The sequence below is a fragment of the Hippocampus guttulatus genome, chromosome 3 (genome assembly GCF_054856545.1).
Source record: "Hippocampus guttulatus isolate MCC_2025c chromosome 3, RoL_Hgut_1.0, whole genome shotgun sequence".
In the NCBI taxonomy this organism is placed as follows: Eukaryota; Metazoa; Chordata; class Actinopteri; order Syngnathiformes; family Syngnathidae; genus Hippocampus; species Hippocampus guttulatus.
The window spans coordinates 21,008,945-21,032,913 of NC_141263.1; the positions used below are offsets into that span (position 1 = coordinate 21,008,945).

Consider the following 23,969-nt stretch of genomic DNA (forward strand, 5'->3'; position numbering starts at 1 on the left):
CGGGTGCTAAATATAGAACGCGCTGCCGAGGATTATCTGTGGTCATGCCTTCTCTTTATTTTCTCTTCACAGATGAGATGGTGAAACTGCAGGTTTTTTTGGCTACACGGCAGCAGCTCAGTTGCAGCCTATCTTGAGAGAGAGAGAGAAAAAAATACAAGCATATCTGGTCTCTTTTTACAAGAAACAATATCAGCATAACACTGGCAACAAGGAGCAAGCGGTGTGGGGAGTCTTAAAGCATGCCTTGTCGAGTGGAGATGTCAGGATGATGAACTGTGACTGCAAATCACTGCAAAGGTGTACGCAATTTTTTTTCCCGATGTGATGTTGAGGTCTCCTTAATTGATTTTAATCATGGCCCTCAGATGAGCCGATCCTGCCCTTTTGTATGACATATCATGTAAATGCATGCAAAATAATTACGCAATAGGATACCCAGAATAGACATCTTCTGTGTCCCTCATGTGGCTTTTGTTTTGCATCCCAAAAGGTTTTTTATAGAGTCATCCTTTATATATATATATATATATACATATATATCTCAACATTTTTTTCTTCTTGAACATTTGTACAGCATATTATGGTCATTTAATGTTTGATTTTGTGACAAGTTCACTTTTAACAGAGCTTTTATCGTGAAGCAAGGGCTTCAGTGACTGGCAGTATTTAAAATTTAATGGAGAGTGAATACAGAAAATGAATAATGTGTGTTTATCAAACTAAATATCAATGGTATGTGTATAACTTTAATTTCATTTTGAGAGTAACTTAGAGTGTCTTGTATATGTTGCAGTATGAGTGTTCAAAGGATAGGAAATCTGTAAAAAACAAAAAAAAAGATATTTTTTTTAAACATTTTCGAATTTATTTTTATTTTCTAATTTTATTTGACTATATAGCATGGCTATAATCCTATGCAAAATGTATTCTTGAATAGATTAAATGGAGGGCAGTTTGTTTTAAACAGTCAAGCTTTAATATCGTGGGATCCCTTGGATGCTGGCATAGCGACATTAACTGCTGTAGCTGCATGACTCCTCCTTTCAATACAATGTATGATGACGTGTGTTGCGGTGGGAAACGGACCTGAACTGATGTGAGAACAGAAGGAACAGAGTATATAGCCACGATGAAACATATGAATCAGACCACTATTTTTTTTCTGAATAAAAAACAAAAAAAAACAAAAACGGAATTGAGTTTTGTTCAAGCTGCGTTAATCTAATCAACAATCTGAAATGCCGTACGTGCTAATGTATAACCACGACGCTGTTGACATTGGCAGCGCAAAGCGAGTGAACTCCTACGTAGGGAACGGCGTGGGAAAAACAGCAAACAAACACAAAAGCGCAGCGTTGACTTGACCTCCTCTCTGCCTAGCAGTTGTCAATGATGATTCACTCCTCGAGTATTTTCCTCAGCTCGCCTTCCACCTGCTCCACCAAAGCGGGGAAGCTGGGATCCAACAGACATATGCGCACGAAGGCGTCCAGGTCTCTAAGTTCTGAAGATGCGTGACGGTACAGCCCAGGTAATGCCAGAGGCATCTCTCCCAAGAGGTTCTATTGAAATTCAATTGCATACATCAGTACGATAGGTCCTCGAAAGCTCATTTTTTAGACAAATCCTCCAAATCATCGTCGAACTTTCACACCGTGCTCTGCCCACATGAGATGGCGTAGGCGGCAACAACAACAACAACAACAAAAAATCATAATTTAGTGTAGCCCATCTGTATCTATCTTCTTTTGACTGGGGCTCATTTGGGCGACTTCTATGGGGAGAGATTTGTTTCCACATTATTCACACAACCATATTTGTGATTTTCAAATGTGCTTTTAAGATCCACAAATACATGCACGATATTCAGACATTTTTGAGATCCAAGATTGTATGTGGGATTTTCACACTTTTCACGTGTTTTTCAGGTCCACAAATATACGCCATATTCGCGTTTATGAGATCCACAAATATATGCACGATATTCAGACATTTTTGAGATCCAAGAATGTATGTGCGATTTTCACACTTTTCACGGGTTTTTCAGATCCACAAATATTATACGCCATATTCGCGTTTATCCACAAATATATGCACGATGTGTTTGTTTGTTTTGTGTCATGTTTAGCATTTTTAAATATTCAATTCTGTGTGTGAATTGTGGATGAGAGGGCACACGAATTTATTATTAAACGCCGTTTGAAGATATTCACACACAGGTCTCCGATATTCATATTTGGGGAAGCCATCACTCCTCCATCCGCTAGAAGGCAGTGTTTGCTGTCTCCATCGAACAGGAACGAGCCATATCTCATTTCTCATTTAAAAACTGGAAATTGGTCTTCTCTTATATGTTTATTTCACACAAGTTGAGAAACAAATATATCCGTAATTTGTTGCAGCATAATAAGACTATCTTTCGGGTTCTTGGCAAAGCAAGCTCGAGGGAAACAAATACTGTAAACGGTCGTATTTTGTTTCCCGACGTGTGTTAAATGAACACATAATAGAAAATCAGATGAAGGTCCGTTTTCTGTTGTTTCAATTTCCAATTTTAAAACGAGGAACGAGAGATGGCACATCTGTTGAAGTGGATCCAACTTAATGCTGGTGGAAAATAGCCTTTTTCAAAGCAATTCCCATTCGGTAAGAACAAATAAAGAATGTACTGCCATTTTGAATGTAACTTCCGCTTGCTTTTTCTATAAGTTAAAAGGGTGCTGGGGATAAAAAAATTGCCTCCCCTGTGTATTAGTTAGCTAGTAGTTAGCTGAAGACGACTTGTATCAAATACCTGGGCAAGACGCTTGATGGACAGTGATCCATGGGCAACCTCTGGTTCGCCTCCAGCGGCCTCACCCTGCTGTGGACACGGCTTCAAACACAAAACGAAATGAGAAAGATGTGACCAGACGCAGCACGATGCTGCAGACTAGAGAGTCCAATCAATTGGCTTCATTACTAATTGAAAATATCCCACTCTTGCTTCCCCTCTTCAAAGCTCTTTCATCTGCGCTGGGAACTCCTTCGGTGTGTCTGTTCACTAAAAGGTCACATTCCACCCCGTTGGCACGATGCACACCTTTGTGTCTCATCCCCTGACATGGAATTAGCTCACTACCCAGTGTTGAGTCAAAATACGAATAAAATATTCAAACAATTACATTCAAGATGTTCCCAAATAGAACCAAAAATCTTGCAAAAGTCTTACGGTGTCAATGGGATTTAGCATCTTATTTTTAGCACTGAGTTGTGTATTATCATTCATTTGTCAGGGTCAACGTTAGTGACCTTGTAAGTAAAAAAATATATATATTCAATAGTCGTTTGTGGGTCAATAAATATAAGGTAGTCGATCGACTAGATAGTCAAGACTGACTATACTGCATAAGTAAATCAGTCCCTCAAGCTACCGGCAACAATGTGACCTCTAAAGATGACAGTATTGTAAATAACGCCATCTAGTGTCCGAGTCCATGAAACTGACCTAGTTGAGACAACCCTGATAAATCAGCTGTCAGATACGGTCTCCACAGCAATAACTAAAAGGAGACATCCAGTTTACCGTCAGTATTTTACTTGTAAAAAAAATCTATGTGAAAAAAAGTAATTAGAAATGCATAACAGATCAGAATTCTAATTTGAATGCATCAAATGCAAACGCAATACACTCTTTGTCCAACTGAGTGCTGTTCCCAGATTGCACTAAATTACATTTGATCATTGATCAGAATTTTGGGGGAAAAAAATTCACCTCATTATGTCAAATGTTTTAAAATAATGCATGGCTCATTAGACCTTAGCATCAAGACATTAACTTGCTTCTTCACTCTGACACCCCCCCCCCCCCCCCCCCAAGTCAAGAAAAGACCAATATCCGGCTGAAACTAGAGTGGAGTAAGCGGGCTCAATAAAAGCTGCAAACAGTCCGGAAAAGTCAAAGTCCTTTTGTCCAGCGTTAACAAGCGTCTCAATATCACGTTAGTTGGAAATGATGAACACTTGGATGACAAGAACTCTCTGATTTGGATATTCTGTGACCAGTTTTTTTTTCTCTAGCACATCAAGTTTTTATTATTTTAATAATATTGTACTATAAGAATAATATAATATGTGATATAGGAATATATACTTAACATTTATGAGTTAGTAAGTGTTATTTCACCAACATACGGATTTATTTCTGAAATATCCAAGCTATAAATTACAATGCATGGTAAAATCCATCGAGGTCAAACTTGAAAAAAATGTAAATATCTCAAAAACCTGATGTGCTGGAAAAGATATATATTTTTAAACAGTGTGAAAAATAGGTTTCGAGACACATCAAGCCATCTTTGATTAAAATTTGCTGTTGGCCAGTGTTATAGCAAAAAATTGTATTTTATTTTGAATTAAATAAATAGCAAAATGGGTCACCTGTGTCATCGGCGCAGGGACATCAGTGGGTGGCTGATTATTTGGTGGCAGCGCATCATCGAGAGTGTTGACAGGCAGATACTCCCGGAGTTTTTCTGCAGCACTTGAGCACTCTTTGATGGCCTGTGCCTTGTTCCTGCCGTCAAACTGCATCCTGATCACGCGGCCCGATCCCTGAAGACACACAATGTCGCCGCTGTCACTCCAAGTGGAGACGTGAATATTCTCTTTGTTAATCAGCATCTCATTAGAACCAAAAGGTTGTTGTGAGGTGTTTTTAGAGAACGTAAGGGGAAAAACAAACGTCGCGGGCAATAACTTGACAGGCACTTAATAAAAAGCTACAGTCAAACAGCTCACCTTCACGGTATTGCGAAGCAGCAGGTTGTCTGATTTCTGGTGGACTTTGAAAACATCGCTGGCATTAATCAGAGGAATTGTCTCCTGCAATAGTAAAAGTGGGAAATATATAGTACATTGGAGTACAGATGGAAATTGGCTTTCTGGTAAATCTGGTACTAGTATCTCTTTATATATTTTGATATTGATTAATGTGTGTGCACACTCTCCAAAAACTCAGCATTTTTAAATGTTGATTTTTTGGAAACGTATCAGATTCATTCCGAAGAAAACAAATGACAATTGCCGTTACACCATTTCATTTGATGTTCCCCAGGCAAATGATTACTGTTACTAAAGTTTGTCAGCAGGGGTCTCTATTTTCTCAGTTACTTTTGAAGACATATATGGCTCCTAAGTGAAGTTTATTTTGACAGGTAGGATTCAAAATACATTTATTATGAGAGACAACAGACATTGTAGGTTCATTGAAGACCCTATAAAGTATTGTCCATTGGTGCGAGTGTGAATATCGGACGACCAGTTCAAGGTGCACCAGGCGTCCTGCTCAGTGTCAGCTGGGATAATATCCAGTTCACCAGTTACCCCGAGAAGGACGAGCGCTATAGATGGGTGGACACTTCAAAACACTTTTAATCACCAATTCGTTCCACAAATTCTTAGCCCACCCATCGTGAAAAGTAAACTTTGTCACTTTTGTAGAGTTCCCGAGTCGAGCCACCTTAAAGGCTGTGCTGATTTTATCCTGCTGACGACATGTCTACAGCAGGTGCTCTGAAGGCCGTAACTGACATCACACTATTCTTTCAAACACAGAAAATTAAAGTTCACAGCATCTTTTCCCGCCGAGCCTTATCGTCCGACCTGTGGGCTCTCCTAAGCTCACGATATTTGAAACTTTCCTGAGCGCTTACAGCACCAATCTATAATACGGTGCTCTATCATCCTGGGCAAAAAGCTAGTCGCAGTCTGACCTGAATATCATCCTGACTGGCGAACGCAAGATATCTGTGACTCAGCACACCGACTATTATTGTGTTTGTTGTCCACAAGGCAGTGAGATATTTATTAGTTACTATACACAATCGTCAGAGGCATCCAGTGGAGCCCCTGAGTTCTGAAAATAACATTCAGAATGCTGATCAACCCAGTTGTTCAGATTTTGAAAAAAAAAAACCATTACAAATGGAAATCCTCTGTGGTCCAGGATAAAACGGTCGCCATCATAGAAGAATACAATTATTAACCAAAAAGGCAATGTTTAGATGCAGATCGGAATATGTATAATATTCATTGTCATACAGGTGTAAAAATAATCTAAATTTAAAATTTATCCATCCATTTTCATTCACTCGTGGCAAGGCACACATAGACAAACGACCATTCACACTCGCAATCAAGCTGATGGCCAGTTTTAGGAGGATGCCAGGGTACTTGGAGAAAACCCACACGAGAACGGGAAGAACAAGAAAACTCCACTTAAGAGATTTGTCCAGCAATTGTGTTTCGAAGTTCCATTATATTGTACTACTACCTTTACACTTTTGTAAACAAAAATTCCTGCCAAATTTATTGCTGTCAGAAAACAGCCACCACAGATGGATGACCATCAACAACACTGAGATTACTGCTCAATCCTGCTGTAATTCAGTTGCAGGTGATAAACTCACACATCTCCTAACCAGGCTTATCATTTGGAAACCCACATTACTAATTAATGGCAATGTTATTAAATGTTGCAATCTATAATAATGCAGGCCATCTACAGTATAATAACAAGTGTGACAAACTATAAATTGCCGGAATCGCAAGCATGACATTTGCAGATGCAGCCAGGCCGTAATTTATTTTGTGAATTACAGAGCAGAGAGTGGCGGTATGTGGCAAGCAGTTTCATGGATGAGCACGTTCCGGAGTCGAATGTGTGCATGTGGAACATCAGAATTTATTGCTGCCTTGCGCCAGATTTCGGTATGGCAATGATCACGTATTCAGGACATCGAGATTAACGTCCAAAGAGGTGACGAGCAGTTGGAAACTTTCACCACCTCCTTTTTTTTTCCTTTTTTGTTTTTGCCTCATCACCGCTAACACAGGAGGGCTTTAAGACTCTTTCGTCCCTCCTGACATGCGCCAATCTTAAAACAATTAAACCAACAAAAATGGGATTATCACCTTGTTAGCATTTCTGAAACGTGTTATCGATGGCCTGGTGTAAACAAGTAGTCTGAAAATGCATGTTGGTTTACACAAGGTCAACACACGACAGCAGTGGAGACAATCTATCTGCAAGATTGTGCATGCTCTGAGATTTACCTCCCAAATAAATATTTACAGCCAGTACTTTTTTACTCTAGCTCACTAAGAAAACAATTCTGTGAAAATGAAAAAATAAGGCGGCCCGGTAGTCCAGTGGTTAGCACGTCGGCTTCACAGTGCAGAGGTACCGGGTTCGATTCCAGCTCCGGCCTCCCTGTGTGGAGTTTGCATGTTCTCCCCGGGCCTGCGTGGGTTTTCTCCGGGTGCTCCGGTTTCCTCCCACATTCCAAAAACATGTATGGCAGGCTGATTGGGCGCTCTAAATTGTCCCTAGGTGTGAGTGTGGGCGTGGATGGTTGTTCGTCTCTGTGTGCCCTGCGATTGGCTGGCAACTGATTCAGGGTGTCCCCCGCCTACTGCCCGGAGACGGCTGGGATAGGCTCCAGCACCCCCCGCGACCCTAGTGAGGATCAAGCGGTTCGGAAAATGGATGGGATGGATGGATGAAAAAATAAGCAAAATTAAGTCGTGGTTAAATAGACACTGCAATCAAAAAAACATATGGCAGAGATAAAATATTGAACTAAATAATTATGTAGAAAACTGGTCATTTTTCAATCAGCATGCTCAACCTAGATCTGCGATTCCTCTTTGCCTGTGTGAATATTCCATTTAACAATAACGCTGTTAAACTAAATGTAATGTAATGACTGCTACTTCTTTGTACAGCCCGCCCTGCAGGATTTGCACCTTCTAAATCACACACTGAGCACACACTCACACCTGACAATTCCTGGCACGGACATATTCAGGGTTACCTGGGGGTGAGGGGGGGTCAGGGCAAAGAAAGTGAACCGGTGAACTGGGATCAGCAAGTTTCTGGCGTTTCCTGGGTGCAGACGCACTGCTCCTCTGCCCTGTCTGGCCCCCAGGTTTTAATGCATCACGCACACTCACCTCTCATGAGTTTTAATGCAATACTTACTGTACATATATTTTCAGATGAGCCCGGAAGGGGTGTCAGGTTATTTTGTGTCAATAAATGCAATTGTTGAGTTATGTACTGCTGAGTCATTAAAATATATAAAGAAACAATGAAGCATGTGTGTGCATGTTTGTGATGGCAATGCATGTCTGTGACAAGGGGAAAGATCGGAAAGACAATTTTTAATCCCTGCACAAGCGTGTAAAGCAACAGCAACATCAGAAGAATTTGAATTTTTAGAGGGCCATGCTGCTGATGATATTTGGCAGAATAAAATTTTGATAACCGATTAATTGGCTGATTTTTGGTCCCACAATAAAGGTAAGAATTACAGACAGAATAGTTGACTGTTTTGTCATACTTTGCGTTTTTTGTTGTTGGGGAAATGTCCAATTTTTGCAGATTTTAAAAGAGCTAATATTGGCCGATTAAATTGGCCGGATTAATCGGTCGGGCCCTAAGAGCCATCAGAATGAATCTCTTACCAAGCATTCCTGTCCCTGCAAGACCATCAGGTATCCAGAGTCCACGATCGTGGCGATAATTTCAGGCTCATTCTTTTTTGCTTCAAATATCTGGAGAGGTTAAAAAGAAATAAAAAAGATGTCGTCTTAAAGAGTACATAGAGAAAAATTGCCATTTTAATTCTTAATCATTATGAAGAAAAAGTCTGCTGGCACTGATCCTTTCTTGCCAATTAATTTGATATCATGTTTGACCATCAGCATAATGCAATAAGGACACATTACGGCTGTTGGGCAGTTCGTCTTGCGAACAACCCCATTACCTCGCACGTCGGTACGAATCAGCAGACTCATGCCATGAGTGACTGTAGTAACAGCTGAAAAAATTCTAAACGTGCAAATGATGTTCCTTCTTCACGGAATGCTGGACTTAGTACAGCCTCTGGAGTGCTGAAGAGGAGAAGCACTTATGTCTTTGGTAGAATGCACACGGGGTGTGATTTGACAAGGAACACCCTTATTTTAGCATCGCTCTTCCCAGCGTGCATAGATTCCATGAAGATGCTCAAGTGACACACTTAAGTCAATGGTCGGAATTTCTTGCGCCAGGACATTCATTGATGAGTGTAATTCAGCGGCTTGTTGATGAAATGCTTCCTCCAAATGAGCCAGAGGTGGCTTCTCACAAGTGCCATTCATTTGAAATCTGGATGCATACAGTAAGTCTGAACGGGTGATCTGGAGGTCGCCTCATAGTGTTCAAGAACACACCAAAAATTTGATAGGGGGTTCAAAAGTACAACATATAACAAGGAAGCTGCGAAGACACCGAGTCCCGCTTGCTTTGTCGCAACATCCTAGCTCATGTCGTCATTGTACTGTGGCGTACACAGCATTTAAAAGTCAATGTGAAGTGTTCTGGGGTTTTGTTTTTTTTTTTTTGTTCTTTGTGTATTTTGACGGAATAATGACAGAGACCCTTCATTCAGACATCTGGGAACTGTACTGTATGTTTGCTTTGCAATGTTTCATTTTTTTAATCTCTTAATATTATCAGCGGTGACATTATTTTGACACTTGTTACAACTACAGTATACCCATTACTTCCTTAGGGGAAGAATTGCTTCAATATCCATACAAATCAGAGGTTAACTGCAATCACAGTTAATTGACCCCTACATGATCCCTTTGTCAAATACACACACAGACACAGACACACACAAATAATTGGACGAGTAACCACTGGCTCTTTTTTTTTTTCAGGTTCTGCTATTATGATGCGTTTTGGCTTGCTGTCACCCTGTGATAGCTTGCCAAGCGGTTGAGTAAAAACACAGCCATTGTCATTGTTCCTGGTGACAGCTAAGAGGGGAGGAAAAAAATCTTATGCGATGAGGCAGAATACACGCACACACATATATATATAGATATACATACCGTACATATATCTATATATATCTATATATACTGTATATATAGATATATATGTATAAACCATCACCTAATCATAGTTGAGCACAACGAGGAGTAATTTTTAAGAGCAAAAGTGAGACAAACGCTAGCAAGATATCGGTAGTCTAAATTTGCATCGAGGTGGTTAATCGGTACTTACTTTCCAGGATTCTCTCTTGCCGGTTTTACCCGAGACTGGAATAAGTCGTCCATAACGTTTCAATCTCCAATTCAGAGTGCTGGCCATTTAAAGTAAGTTACTAATGTTGTTATTCGACTTTTTGTGTCTCAAACAGTCAATACAAGGGAGTGTAGGGTGCCTCGGTAAACAAGCGTATGTTACTATTCACGTGTGTAAGTGTCTGTTTGTCGTCGAGTGATAATAAAGTTTTGAAACATTCGGGGAAAAAGTGCCGCGTTTGAATGACAAATTGGCTTGGTGATTTAAAGTTTTACTTCTTGTTCTTACTTTAACGCATTTCATCTACACAGAAATTGGTTTATTTCGTTCATTTTATATTTTCAGTTGTAATAAATATCCACCACAGAAACATAAATGGGGGATTCGGATTCATTTCCGGTTTTTTTTCATGTGGTTCTCTGTTCACAAGTTGCTGGGCAGGATTTACAAGGCACCCTAAATTGTATCCTCGGCTTCCTCAAACATATCATTTTTCTTTATTCATAAATAATTAATATAACCTGAAACTAGCAGTTGGTGTACAAAAAAACAGAGCTTTTGTGTAATTCATCCATACTTTTATTTTGCCACTGTGTGCTTTATCACAGTTTTAGAAACATTAAATGTGTCAATTTATGCCCTGTTTTGGTGATTTTGGAAACACAATCAACAATACGTTAACAGTAAAACTTTTGTTTATGTTTTGGCAGGCTTTAAAAATGGTACCTATACCATGGTGGGCCTTTGATGTCAATGCAACATCAGTATCACATCAAAATCAGTCTTCAACATAACATTGATGTCAAAATGATGTCACATGCCCGCTGGGTTACCCGTTGCTTAATAGTGATTACGTTATATGTATTCATGTCTATACTTAATTACGACCATACTGCTTTTGTCTTGATTTTGCACAGACCTTGATGTTGACTTGAGATTGCACAGATGGAATAGTGAATACTATGTGCCTACGTTCCCACTTGGGCATAACTTGTTAGTATTCACTCCCTGTTCCTGAACATTCCCTGATCTGCATATTTGACCGACATGGAATAATCTTTACACACAATTGGTTGGAAATACAATGAACAACTGTAAACTGGAAAGTAAGCGTCGTTATATTAAAATAATATATAAGGATACAATACAAAGATGTAAAATTGTGGCATAAAAATAATTATTTTGAGGAAAACATGCCTGCAAATTCAAATTAAATTGAACATTCAGGAAATCACTGGAGATTTCAGCTCAGCTGGCATTTCTATAACTTGGTAACCAACTCACGAAACCCATTGAGTCGCGGGGTATCTACGCCGCTGTATTTCCAATACAGTACAACCTTGACCCATTTGTAATCAGTTTAACTCGCAAATGATGTATCCATAATTGCACGCAATTATAGCAATTACGCTCAATTAGAGAATCAAGTCTCTGGCAGCATCCACCACACCATTATCAGTCCGCTTTCACCCGCATGGATCACGTAATGTTTCCACTTCTTATTCGCTACGCAGGGTTCAAGCAATGACCTACCTGTAGCCTCCCATCTCCTCTCCCTCCTCGCGTTTTAAGAATGGGAAGCACATTTCCCCTTTAAACAAGATGCCCCCCCCCCCAACCACCACCAACCCCCGCTCCTATGGCAACACAACCAGATCATGCATATTCACACGTTCACCTGAACACTCCTCGGCCGCGCTGGATGGATTGGGGTGATGTCAGCGCATGGAACGCGGTGTGCATGTTTCCCATCTTAATTGTCGCCTTCACGTCGCCTCGGCGAGAGGAGCGAGCCTGCTGATGACCCTTCCATTCTGCCTCCCCACCTACTCCTCCATCCGCCGGCGCGTCTCTCACATGTCAGGCAAAGGTGACTTTCAGGCAGTTTCCCCCCCACTTCTGCGCGCCATGCAGGCGGAGAGGCGTAAAGATGTGCGAGGTGGCCGTGCGGACCGCCCAGGCTGTGCGTGAGGAGGACGCACGCGAGCTGTCAGGTATAGTCAAGTCGTCATTTCAAGAGAGCCAAAAAATGTGCAGTTTATTTTATTAAGAGCGACTATCACCGTCCTCGGAAGCGGCAAGGCGAGTGTGTCATGTGTTGCAGGCTTTCGGGGATCGCTCGCAAGGAGATCAGAAGCACCACGCGGTGCTGCTCAGTTTGCCCTACAAATCTAGATTTGGTCAATTTTTGCTCCATGACATAATGGACAGGTTGCATTCGTCCATGCGTAAACGGCTCTACAGTTTGCCCCAGCACATTGGACACAAAACGTCCATCATGGGTGAAGGAGAAGACGCGGACAAGGACACGCGCAGGAAGAGCATTCGGATGAAGCCGCTGCCGTCACCCACCTCCGTGGGAAGCTGCAGAGGCATCGGGGAGACCAAAAGCGGCGAGTCGCTCATCATGGAGACCGACATCGGGAGACCGTTGAAGACCAGCTCCAACGGAGACTGCCGGAGGTTCCGTGGCAGCCTCTCGTCCATCACCAGCCGCCATGTGCACGACTCGGACTCGGCAGAGGAGAGGCGACTCATCACTGAGGGGGACGTCACCCCGAGCGAGGAGAGCCCCCCGGGAGCGATCGGTGAGAGCGCCCCGGAGCAAGGCGCGCAAGAGGCCGGTGGAGGTGGCGCGTCCGCCGGCAACGGCGAGAGCGCACCTCCGAGCGAGTCCCAAGCGGACGCCCAGTCCGGGTTCATAAAGTTGGATGGAATTGAACAGATCTTGCCTGACGACGAGCGCTTGTACCAGGCCGGCTTCATGCACCGTCAGTTCGGGGCTATGCTCCAGCCGGGGGTCAACAAGTTCTCCCTGAGGATGTTTGGAAGCGAGAAGGCGGTGGAGCGGGAACAGGAGCGGGTTAAATCTGCCGGATTTTGGATTATTCACCCCTACAGTGATTTCAGGTAAACAAAATAGTATACTGAAGTATGCTATCTTGCTGTTTTGACGCTTTTAGATCATCAATCCTTATTCTGATCAGGGGCTATTTGTTCTCATTCAAGTGCTATCATATATGAAAAATGATGCTTACAAATATTTCACGTTTTATACAATATTATATCACGCATTTTTGGACGAGTGGCATTTGCCTCACAGTTCTGAGGTTGAATCCAGGCTGTGGCCTTCCAGTGTTGAGTTTGAATGTTTCCTGCAGGATTTTCTCTCAGTGCTCGGGCTCCTCTTCAGAAAACGAAGTGGGTTAATTGATGACTAAATTGTCCATAGGTGTAAATATGCATATAGTATGGCAACATGTTGAGGGTGTGCCCGACCTCTTAAACAAAATTAGCTGGGATATCCAGTTCACCCGCAACCGAGATTGTGAAAGTGCTATATAAATAAATAAATAACTAAATATGTATTGTATTGTGTTTTATAATCAAGAGGATGAGCACTAGAGAAATTGGATCTATGTAGTTTTATTCTTTTGTTCCTCTGAGGTTTTATTTGCTTATATATAGATTGTCATATTGGATCAAATACTCTCACTGGCCATATATGGCCCAGTCGTCCTCGGTTTTCCACCAGTGGCCAAAACCGTGTACACACAGCCTCTCTCATATATGTGCAATTGGAAGCTTATTGTTTGTTTCTACCTGATGGTTAAGTATTGTCACATTCGATATTGCAACAAAGCCTGCGTGACATTTTATTTTGAAAAGAAGTCAAATAAACTATACGTACGTTGAATTATAAGACACGTTGTGTTAGGATCAGCTTAGGCAGTCTTCTTTTTATCTTCTGCAGATTCCTTAGTGCCCTTGAGTTTGTTATTGGCCATATGCATCTTGATTCATGGCCGCATGAAGCCTGTGAACAGCATGGCGAGACTGGCTTTAAAGGTCCCTTTTATTCGTGCTTGTAAGGCTTTTGTAATGCAACTATTTGTGCTTGAACATCATCTGAGCCCTTTATAGAAGGCACCAAGGGATATATGGGCTTATTTATTGGCAAAAGAAAAAAAAAGTGACCGTGAAATCAAAATAAAAAGTGTCCATATAGCTTGATAGGAAATTATGAAAATGTTTTTTTTTCCTTCGTCTTCTTTCCACCAGCTCATTTCCTGTAGCTCGGTAATTAAGGAGGGAAATATTTAATTACAGCCAGTGTCAGACTTAGTTCACCGGTGCAGCTATTCACTGGAGCTACATTGTGACTCTTGCACATTTCCCCCTTTCACATTGAATGTTTTCTTATTAGGACGTGATTGGCAATGCCGAACCCTATCATACCATCGTATACGTATCAAAGGGTTTGTAACAAGATGTCTGACTGTGAGAGATGAGCGCACACATTATAGTGTGAGTTTGGTGAAGTTGAAAAAAAAAAAGACAAAATAAGACGTGCCTGGGAATTGGAAACAAGACAGCTTCCTCTTTCATCCCCAACAGTGAACAAAGCACATTTTTTTACATGATCAGTGACATCCCGGGAAGGTTAGATTTTGATTGAAGTGTGATTTCCCTTGTCAGCGAGTGGAGAAAAAAAATATGGCTTGGCAATTGGACAAATGTGGGACAGGTGACTAGAGAGAAAGTGTGAAGTCCAGCCATCCGTTAGTGCCTCGGCTGATTCGTGTGCAAGGTCACAATGGGGTGGTGGGGATGGAGTGTGTCCCAGTTTGGGAGGGAGGTGGGATACACCTTGGACATGCCACCAGTCCACTCCTTCCATAGGTGTGACACACCAACAACCATTGGGTTGTAGAATTTCCATTCAACTAAATGAGCATCTTTTGGTGTTGTGAGAGGGCGACTGAAAAGTGGGATGGTTGTGAATATTTCATGATGCTTTAGAACCGGAAACGAAACATATACCATTTCGTGAAAACAAGCCCCTGTGAAATTCTCACACTTCAACATATCTCGCCATTATTTATGATTGTATAATTCTAGTAAGGCTGAAACAAATCATTGAGTAATTCAGGTATCTCGAAGGTCGAAGGTGGAAGTTCAACTAGTGTAAGATGGCTGCGCCCATGTTTGCTGTGTCTGCTTTTGTCTCCCGATAGTTTTGCCATGTTAAAACTAAACACGGCATCAAAACCAGTGGAATCCATTCAAACAACTTGAGCAAAATATCTCGAAACTTGTCAAGGACTGCTAGTTGATTTTATCAATGGTTGGAACTGGTGGTTCTGGGTCAGTCAACACACAAGTCGTATCCATTCTATTCATTCAAGTTGGGCCTAAGAAGCAGTGACATATACGTCATGGACTCACAATCCCGAGAGGTGAAGTCACCGGTGGACATCTTGCGTTGCTACGTATGAAGTGCGCCTAACTTAAATATATTGATGTCTCTGCGGTGTTTTACATTACTATCTGTCTCCATGGTGAAAATGGCAGTTGATGAGGAAGCCCCCTGCCCCTTGAATAGTGCTGAGCTGCGGCTGTCTGGGTGCAGGCCCATGTGGCAAGGTGAGGGTTGGGTATTCCTCCCAACACCTCCTTTGGGTACCTTGGCGGTAACTCCGAATACTAGTCATATATTCGTGTGCCTCATGTTGTCAGAATAATCAACAATGAAATGAAAGCAAAACATATCAGCACAAAATTCTCTGTGAAACGTAAACCGAACCTCCTGAAGTCTCGATTCATGATACTGAGATCATTTACTCAGAATGGTCCGCGCTAACAATGAAGTTTGCTCTTTGATAGGCTCTCACGACTGCATATAAGGATCTCGGCCTAAAACACGTACTAATAGCAGTTTTTTCAGCAAAAAAACGAACAGAAGACGTCAGTAACGGTGGCAGTGTAAGATGGTGGCAATATTCAGATGCTTTTAAAGTGTTTTGTGAACATTGTGTGTTTATGGATGAAACAATAAACATTTCTAATCACTTTTAGGGGAAAGCCCAATATTCATGAAAATTTGCTATTCCTGCTCAGCTCGGTCGCCATCCTCCACGAATAGCGGGCGTCTCCTGTAATATGAACTGGTCATAGTTACACGGAGGCCGTTATGGTTGTGCTCCTTCCTTGCCGTTTGACCCCCTTGCTCTATCCAGCTCTCTTGCTCTCTTACTCACCGTGTTAAATGTCACCAGAGAGGGTGATTTGGGGCTCGGGGAGAACGTCCTCAAACCGAAAGGTCAGAGGTTTGGCTCCGGCCCTCGGTTTTGAAATGTCTTTTTGAGCGGGGATGCAGAAATAGGCTGCGGCACTGCTCTAGCTGCATGCAGATGATGCACGTGTGACTCTCTGAACGAGATGTAGAGATTAAATCGCATGAGAGAGGCGATGCGCTTCCAAAAAAAAAAAGGGAAAAAAAAGAGGTTAACCAACCCACAGACTGGGGTCTGAGGGAGGATAATGGGGTCTGCGATTGGCTGTCGAACAGTCAAGGATGTCACCCAAACACACACACACACACAAAATGGACATTGGAGATACCACTATATAATTCTAACTATGGCTGTGAAGCCCAATCAAGCGAACTAAAAATGTATCGTGCGCCTCTATCCCCTCTTTGCATGTTTTTTTTTTCTGCTACGAACAGGAACCGTACGAGGCACACCACTTTTAATGCACCATTTCACGAGTAAATGAAACCATAATGCACCATAACCATGCTACCTCTCAGAGGAAGTCAGTGCCATTAATCGTTTGTCAGCATTAAACTAAAAGTATTTTTCAAAAATAATAGCAAAGTTAGACGCAAGGGAGTGGGGGGGGGGGGGGGGGGAATTGCGTGTCATGTCAGGGAGATGACACCGCACATCGAGACGACTCAGCTTGTATTTGAGTTTTAATGCGCTGAGGGGGAAACGCTACTTTGGACACCTACATTCTCCAAAATCAGGATGAGCACAGGACAAGATGAGTCTAATTAAACTACACAGGGATCTGAGTGGGACCTTTTTAATGGGGCCGCAGAAGAGAAGGGTCGCCGTGACTAAAAGTTTGATTCCCATGTCTGCTTCAAAGCTTTAGCGCTATAAGCTCAAATTAGAGTGTCACAAGGAATCACGTAGTCGTCACTGCGCCAGAATTCGGCAGAAATCTTCCCGTGTCAAGTATTGTGTAACGCTAAGAAGCGGGGAGGAGCGATATCCAGCCAAGGAAAAAGACGGATTAAAAATGGCATCATAATCCAATCTACACCCTCATTTTCTACATCCAAAACCCAGTGGCCGCCTTCCGTTCTGAACAAGCATCTTTCAAGCGAGGAGATGCGGTCAGCGACATGGTGACACTGAGCACCCAATGAAAGAGATTCTTTTAAACGAGGAAGCCTTTTAAAACCAGATGGACCATAAATATCTGCCGATTGGAGCTGCATGTAATGTTCCTCTGTATCTCTGCATGAGCCCTGCTAATATTTATCAATGCTATGCCCTTGATCATAAATATTGACAATTAAGGCAATGGAAACTTTGAGGTTCCGAGATGCTTTTCGGCGTTTGATCTGTTCAAATTGGAACTGATTAGATTTCTTTTTTAATCCAAAGAACTGAGAAGTTCAATCATATGCATGTAAAAGGACAACAAGAAACTCATGGCATCATCCCGTCCCAATTTGAGCCGTCCCATCTCAAATAATCCCTATTCATCGAACCAATAAAATCCAAGCGTATCGCATCGTTCCACTTTAAAATCAAACCGTCTTTGAAGCGTATCGCACCCAATGTGTCGACATAAATATCGAATTGTCTTTTATTGGAGAGATGCATACCCCATCATCGAATCCACCAGTCACATCTATAATGTATGTATTGCACGAGGACCGACTGTGCGTGTCACACATTTAACGAGTCTGTCTGCTATGTTCTGTGCAACCAAAACCAGAGATCAACAAATCAATCTAACTGTATACTACTCATCCTGCTAATCTAAAGACAAATGCACATATATTTTGAAGTATTTTTATTGTCATGTTTCATTTTTATTTTTAATTTTGTCCCTTTCACTGTGACTCAGCAGGGTGGGAGTTTGGCCTTCTAATTGATGAGCCACCACTGCTTGAGAAATAGGTTCCATCTCACCAGAGACTGTGAGGACAATCGCTATAAAAAAAATAAATTAAAAAGTATGGATGGTTGTCGTTAGTAATTTCGCTTTGATTTCGGATCACTTGAATGGCAAATAAGCACATTGGGTTACCACCGGCAATCTACTTATTTTACAGTTGTCCCTCTGACTTTTTTTTTTTTTTAATGACAAAAAGAATTGTTTAGGTAAGTGTTTTGAGCAAACAATGCGCAAGTGGAATAAAAGACTGTTGAGAGAAAGACGTCGGCAGAGGGGATGGAAGGATTCACCTGCTGAATGTTGCAAAAGGATTTCACTGATTGACAGAAACTGCAGGACAACCAACCCCATCTCTGATAATGTGTGCAACAGGAGAGGGGAGGTGTGTGTGTGTGTGGGGGGGGGGGTCTTAATAGAATCTTCATTGCAGAGGGAAGGTGAGAAAAAAAAAGCTATAATGTGTGACACTTTCCTTTCTCACCGGGAAATGTGAAAGATTTTCCAACAGATGTGTCCTCTAGGCTCTGAATCACCAGATAATTAAAAGGCACTCGGCGATCAGAGAGCTGCATTCTAATATCACGCCGCATTGTTTGTCTGGAGCTCGGCACACAGTGCTGTTGCATTGATAGGATTCACCCGGATATTTCTCTGGGCAAAGAGACAAACATCAGCTGGTTTTCATCCGAACATTGATGGACATTTTATTGTCTGAGTAGGGAAAACATGTTGTCACTTCTGCAGCAAGTGCTTTAAGGTGCAGCTAAAATTCACCATCAACAGTTTTCATCTGACTGTCTGTATCAATCTGTCTGTCACTGACAGTCGGAAATAAAAGCAACTGCCTTGTAATATGAAACACAAATCTGAAAGTAGTTTGAAAAGCTTGCAATTTGGCAACAAGGAAACAAAAGCATGCAATTAAGGCCACTGCAGGGCCCCTTTTGGATTTTTCATTCAATCCGATCTTTTTATGTACTCGTTTACATTAGAAAAAAAATGTTAATACAACACATCCCTGATCTGATACGCATGCGCACAAAACACAATGTCGAGTGACTTGCAGCCCCCGCCCCCCCCCAAAAACCCTAAAACAAACAAAAAAACATCACGCGGCACATGTGATTTTCTTTCTACCTCATATGACAGTGATGCAGGAAGAGGTAGAAATATTTTGGAGAAATGAGCAATACATTTCAACTTCATTTCATGCAGATGTTCACGAAAGATGACGCCACATCATTGCATAAACGACAATAGATGTCTGCGTGTGTGAATATTTGCATACGTGTGTCTGTGTAAAGACATCAGATGAAATAACAACCGTGGCTATTTCACTGGTGTTGATGACACTTGATTTGAGAGTGTTTCGCTGTTGATTTGTTTGGTCTCGTGAGGTGCGGCAAGTGTGACATTGCTGACTATATTGAAAAAAGGAGATGTAGAGACACGTACCACCGTGGAGAGTGTGTGTGCGGCGGGGACAGAGGTCACTTTACACAAAAAGTTAAATGTAGATGATAAAAGCCTCACTATACAGCACGAATTTGTACATGGAATGTGTCTTTGTCCATCACGATGCTTTACACAGTATTAATCTCATAACTGCAGTAAATATTTGTATGAAAAAATACCTTTAAGCCTTAAATATTAAAAAGGGGGACTGCGCCTCCGGCTAAAGTCAGCTGGGACAGGCTCCTGCTCAGCCGTGAGTCTAGCAAAATGAACAGTAGATAAAATGGATGCATTTGGTCGAGATCAAGAAAGGCATTTCTAACTTTGCAAGGGGCGCAACTGAATTGGATTTATGGGAGGGTGTTTCGGACCCCTAAATTACTTCCCGTCGATCTTCAACTGGATAAACACATTTGCAACTATTGGTGATAAACAATAATCCCAACTCGTTTTTTGCACTACCTGTTCCACAAGCCCTAATGTAAAACAATGAGCACCCAAAACAAAATTTCAGGCTAAATGAAAACTTTTGCTTTCAAGTCGCATGTATGAACTAAACTCCAGCATGTCAGCCTTTCCCCATACTGGCGCAATATTTCATAGTGCTAATCTGCACAGAGGTGTGACACGCTCACATTGCACAGCTTCTGTGTTTCGCTCTTTTTCATCTTGAATAACTCCCCCCGTTTAATTTAGCCACAGTTAAACACGGGGATTACAGAGGGTTCTGGCCCAGCCCTGGAAGTGGGCGAGTCAAAATAGGTTGCCCACTCTCATCCATAAATATTGAGCCAAGAGATTATTATGCCACAATTTATTTAATGGAGGGAGCCCTTGCAGAGGTGATTCCGGAGTGGGGGTTGTTGGCCGCAGGGTAGAAGAAGGTTCCCTGTGATGATTGAACGCTACCGTGTGACCTTCCTTGCTTAAATGAAGCAGTGTGAAACCTGAGCAACTCTAAAAAATTGTTTTTTTGTTGTTTTTTCCATTTTGCATGTCAGACAGTCAGTTCTCACCCCATCCCTGCCCCCTGACGTCGTTTAATGCTGCTTCACGTATTAAGAGAGTTTAACATTGTGACTGTAATCTGGAGGCGAGATTATACTGATTGATTGGACATCATATACATTTTGAAAATGGGCAAGCCAGCTGCTATGCTCCATGCATTTGGCTTGCCTAACAAACGGAATGTTGTGTGTCCTTCCCACCTCACAATCTCCCATGCTGCCACATCAATTTATAATCTCCCCAGGTGGATCCACAGCCATATTCGCCTGCCAAGACTACTTTTAACACCTTCAACACCACAGTTACATTATTCTCCAACTCCCCCCAGCACCTCTTCCCTCATTCTCCATTCTGGACAGTTGTTGTGGTAGATGCTCTGAACAGGATTTGTCTTCTCTTTAATTTTGCTCAACATTGTAGTGTCCCAACAACATGAAGTAAGAAATGTCATTACATTTAATTTGGCAACACTTGGGAACTGAAAACCGTATCATATTAAGCAATGTTAATTCCTCAACATGCCATCTGCGCTCACACACACACCTAGGGACAATTTAGAGTGCTCCATTAACCTGCCATGCATGTTTTTGGAGTGTGGGAAGAAACCAGAGAAAACCCACGCAGGCGAACATGCAAATTCCACACGGGAAGCCAACGAGAGGTCTCATATTGTAATATATTGCATATATATATTATATATAGGTCATATATTGTAAATTTCCCCAGTGTGGGACAAATAAAGGATATCTTATCTTATATGACAGAAGTCACCTTCCACCATTTTCAAAATGTTGTCTTCAAATCCACAAATAATTTGTTAGAATGTAAATTTGTATCGGATTTTCAATTTAATGTGTGTGAAAAAGACCCCTAAAAAATGCTAAAGAGGAACAAAAACATGGAATTAATGCTGCCTGAATTGAGATCGTAGCTGCCTTACTTGATTTATGAATGACACCATCTTTTACAATAAGTGTTGTTAAAAAGCCAAAGAAAACGTGAAAGGTAATCCCCTGATGCTAGCTGAACTGAAGGCTCACGCTAAACTACAGGTGTCAAACTCAAGGCCCGGGGGCCCGTTCTGGCCTGCCACATCATTTTATGTGGGCCGCGAAAGCAAATCAAAGTTGTCAACTTTCATGATGCTTGCTAAAATCTCAACCAAAATTTCAAATTCTTATTTGTAATACATAAGACTGATACTGTAAGCATTTGCTTGTTACCAAACCCCTCATTACAGTAACTTAAAAAATTGGTGAATAAACCGTTATTCTTGACTTCTTTATATGGTTTCAGTCATAACGGCCCTCCAAGGGAAATTGCAACTAAAATCTGGACGGCGACAAAAATGAGTTTGACACCCCTGCCCTAAACTGTGGTCTCAAGCAAAATATTGCACTTTTGTGTGAACTCCGCAGACTTTTTTTTTAAAAGCAAATCCGAATTGTCTTTGACAGAATCAACTGTACGCGCAATACGTTTTCAAACAACTTCAAGTGAGAGGTTGAGAAACGGGTTCTGACTTGCGTGTGACAATGAAGTGACCAACAGCTCTGCGGACCTTTTCTTCCTTTGTGCATTCCCGTTGACATGCTCTACTTCTGGCTTTTTGCCATGCATTATTTGAACGCCACACATTCAGTTGATGGAGGAGGGAAGGAGAAGGCTGAGAAATGGCGAAACACGTGGGGAAAAAAAGAAACCGTGAGCTTGCTGACACTTAACATATTCATTGCGCAGAATAGGCCGCAGCTCTCTGTTAAGGAAGGGTCACTTCATCTTGAATGTGGCAGTGAGATCACCAGCACACTGAGAATTATGGCTACTTTTTGATGGTTGTAAGTGTTAACTTTGTCTTTTTTTTCACTGAAACGTTCTGTTATCAATCTTCCATGTATTTTAATGCATAGTTTGTCTCGCAGTGTATTTTCAATGGCGTCTTCCCTTGCTGTTGACCTCTTCATGCACGCATGGCTCGCACATACAGGTTAACCTTTTCAGCCTGAGCCTGTGTCCCAGGTGCATAGTCACACCCCTTGTCTCTCTGAAATTGATTTTTTTTCCTTTTCCCTCGCCTCCACTGACCCTCTCCCATCAGACCAGATGAAAAATGGTCAAGATGTGATATGTCGCTTCAGGGGGTTGGCTTCACCCGCGGAACATTGCATTAAAAAGCATTTAAAATTTAAAAGTAAGTCACCGCTCTGAACGAAAAAGCTTTGTTAAAGCTCAGAAGCAATTAGTGGAATGTGTCCAAAACTTTAATCAGTTCTACTTGTAAGTCAAGATGTCATTTATTGTGCAAAAAGTCATTGAATCCGACAGCTCAATACCACATCACCTATCAAAAGGTTTTTCCATTCTAAATTGGTGTCGCTGCATGCAAAATATCCATCCATCCATCCATTTTCCGAACCGCTTGATCCTCACTAGGGTCGCGGTGGGTGCCGGAGCCTATCCCAGCCGTCTCCGGGCAGTAGGCGGGGGACACCCTGAATCAGTCGCCAGCCAATCGCAGGGCACACAGAGACGAACAACCATCCACGCTCACATTCACACCTAGGGACAATTTAGAGCGTCCAATCAGCCTGACATGCATGTTTTTGGAATGTGGGAGGAAACCGGAGCACCCGGAGAAAACCCACGCAGGCCCGGGGAGAACATGCAAACTCCACACAGGGAGGCCGGAGCTGGAATCGAACCCGGTACCTCTGCACTGTGAAGCCGACGTGCTAACCACTGGACTACCGGGCCGCCCGCATGCAAAATAATTTGAAACAAATACTCATAGTCGGACAAACAGAGTTGCTTGGATTGCTGGTCGTTACTTGGCTATTTAGTTTCTTAGCTAGTTATAGTTAGTGTGACAGGGTGACTGTCAGGCACCCTGGGGTGTGCTAATGGTAGTCCCGGTCACCGAATACTAAAACTTTTCATCAATCTCAATGAGGAATTAGATAACATAAACGATAACATACAACCCCTTACCACTCGTATGTTGTTGGCATTCATGCTATAATGGAACTCTCTATATATATATATTCCGTTTGAGTTTGAATGGAATAATTCCCTCTACCCCAGAAGGCTAGCGAGTTGACTCCAGTTGACCTGAGGCTGATGCCAATTAATTCTTTCGCCATCTTCCATGAACCAAATTACAGGTATTTTTCCCGTTTCAGTTACAATGGAACCGTGCCGCTTGCCCCACAATGCTCATAGTAGAGTAATGCCTTTCATCTTCCCACGTAAAAAAAATCAACTTTAAAAAAATATTATTTACCGCACTCCATATCCTTTTTTCCACTTTTGTCAATTTTTTTATTTTTTTGCATTAGAACCTCAATTATTCCCCCTGATCCAGAAGGGCATTGGTCAAGTCCAGTTCATGCTAATTAATGTC

General features: G+C 41.9%; 3 protein-coding genes across 4 annotated transcripts in view; 2 read left to right on the forward strand and 1 right to left on the reverse strand.

Moving 5' to 3' along the window:
- The window catches only part of nptnb (neuroplastin b), a 33,012-nt gene extending 31,819 nt beyond the window's left edge, over positions 1-1,193 (forward strand). Inside the window, exon 9 of the mRNA XM_086107387.1 lies at positions 73-1,193. The gene's annotated coding sequence lies outside the window, so the exon portion shown is untranslated. The remainder of the gene's footprint in view (positions 1-72) is intronic.
- rec114 (REC114 meiotic recombination protein) lies at positions 846-12,899 on the reverse strand. 2 transcript variants are annotated; one of them, XM_086107388.1, is made up of 6 exons: positions 12,476-12,899; positions 8,512-8,601; positions 4,783-4,866; positions 4,423-4,596; positions 2,798-2,878; positions 846-1,565 (listed from the first exon to the last, which is right to left on the reverse strand). In XM_086107388.1, exons 1-6 carry the CDS (start codon positions 12,887-12,889, stop codon positions 1,401-1,403), a joined length of 1,008 nt encoding a protein of 335 aa, XP_085963514.1. In that variant the 5' UTR covers positions 12,890-12,899; the 3' UTR covers positions 846-1,400. The 2 variants fall into 2 exon arrangements, with proteins under 2 accessions (XP_085963514.1, XP_085963515.1); XM_086107389.1 differs by lacking the exon at positions 12,476-12,899 and adding an exon at positions 10,103-10,272.
- The window catches only part of LOC147207838 (uncharacterized), an 85,972-nt gene continuing 74,890 nt past the window's right edge, over positions 12,888-23,969 (forward strand). Inside the window, exon 1 of the mRNA XM_086107379.1 lies at positions 12,888-13,033. Coding sequence (XP_085963505.1) covers positions 12,888-13,033 — 146 coding nt within the window. The remainder of the gene's footprint in view (positions 13,034-23,969) is intronic.

Coding starts and splice junctions, on each gene's coding strand:
- rec114 (XM_086107388.1), bottom strand. CDS start 12,889: ATGAAGCCGGCCTGGTACAAGCGCTCGTCGTCAGGCAAGATCTGTTCA. Junction 4,597..4,782: donor TGCTTCGCAATACCGTGAAG/GTGAGCTGTTTG, acceptor GTGTGTCTTCAG/GGATCGGGCCGCGTGATCAG. Junction 1,566..2,797: donor CCATCAAGCGTCTTGCCCAG/GTATTTGATACA, acceptor GAATTTCAATAG/AACCTCTTGGGAGAGATGCC.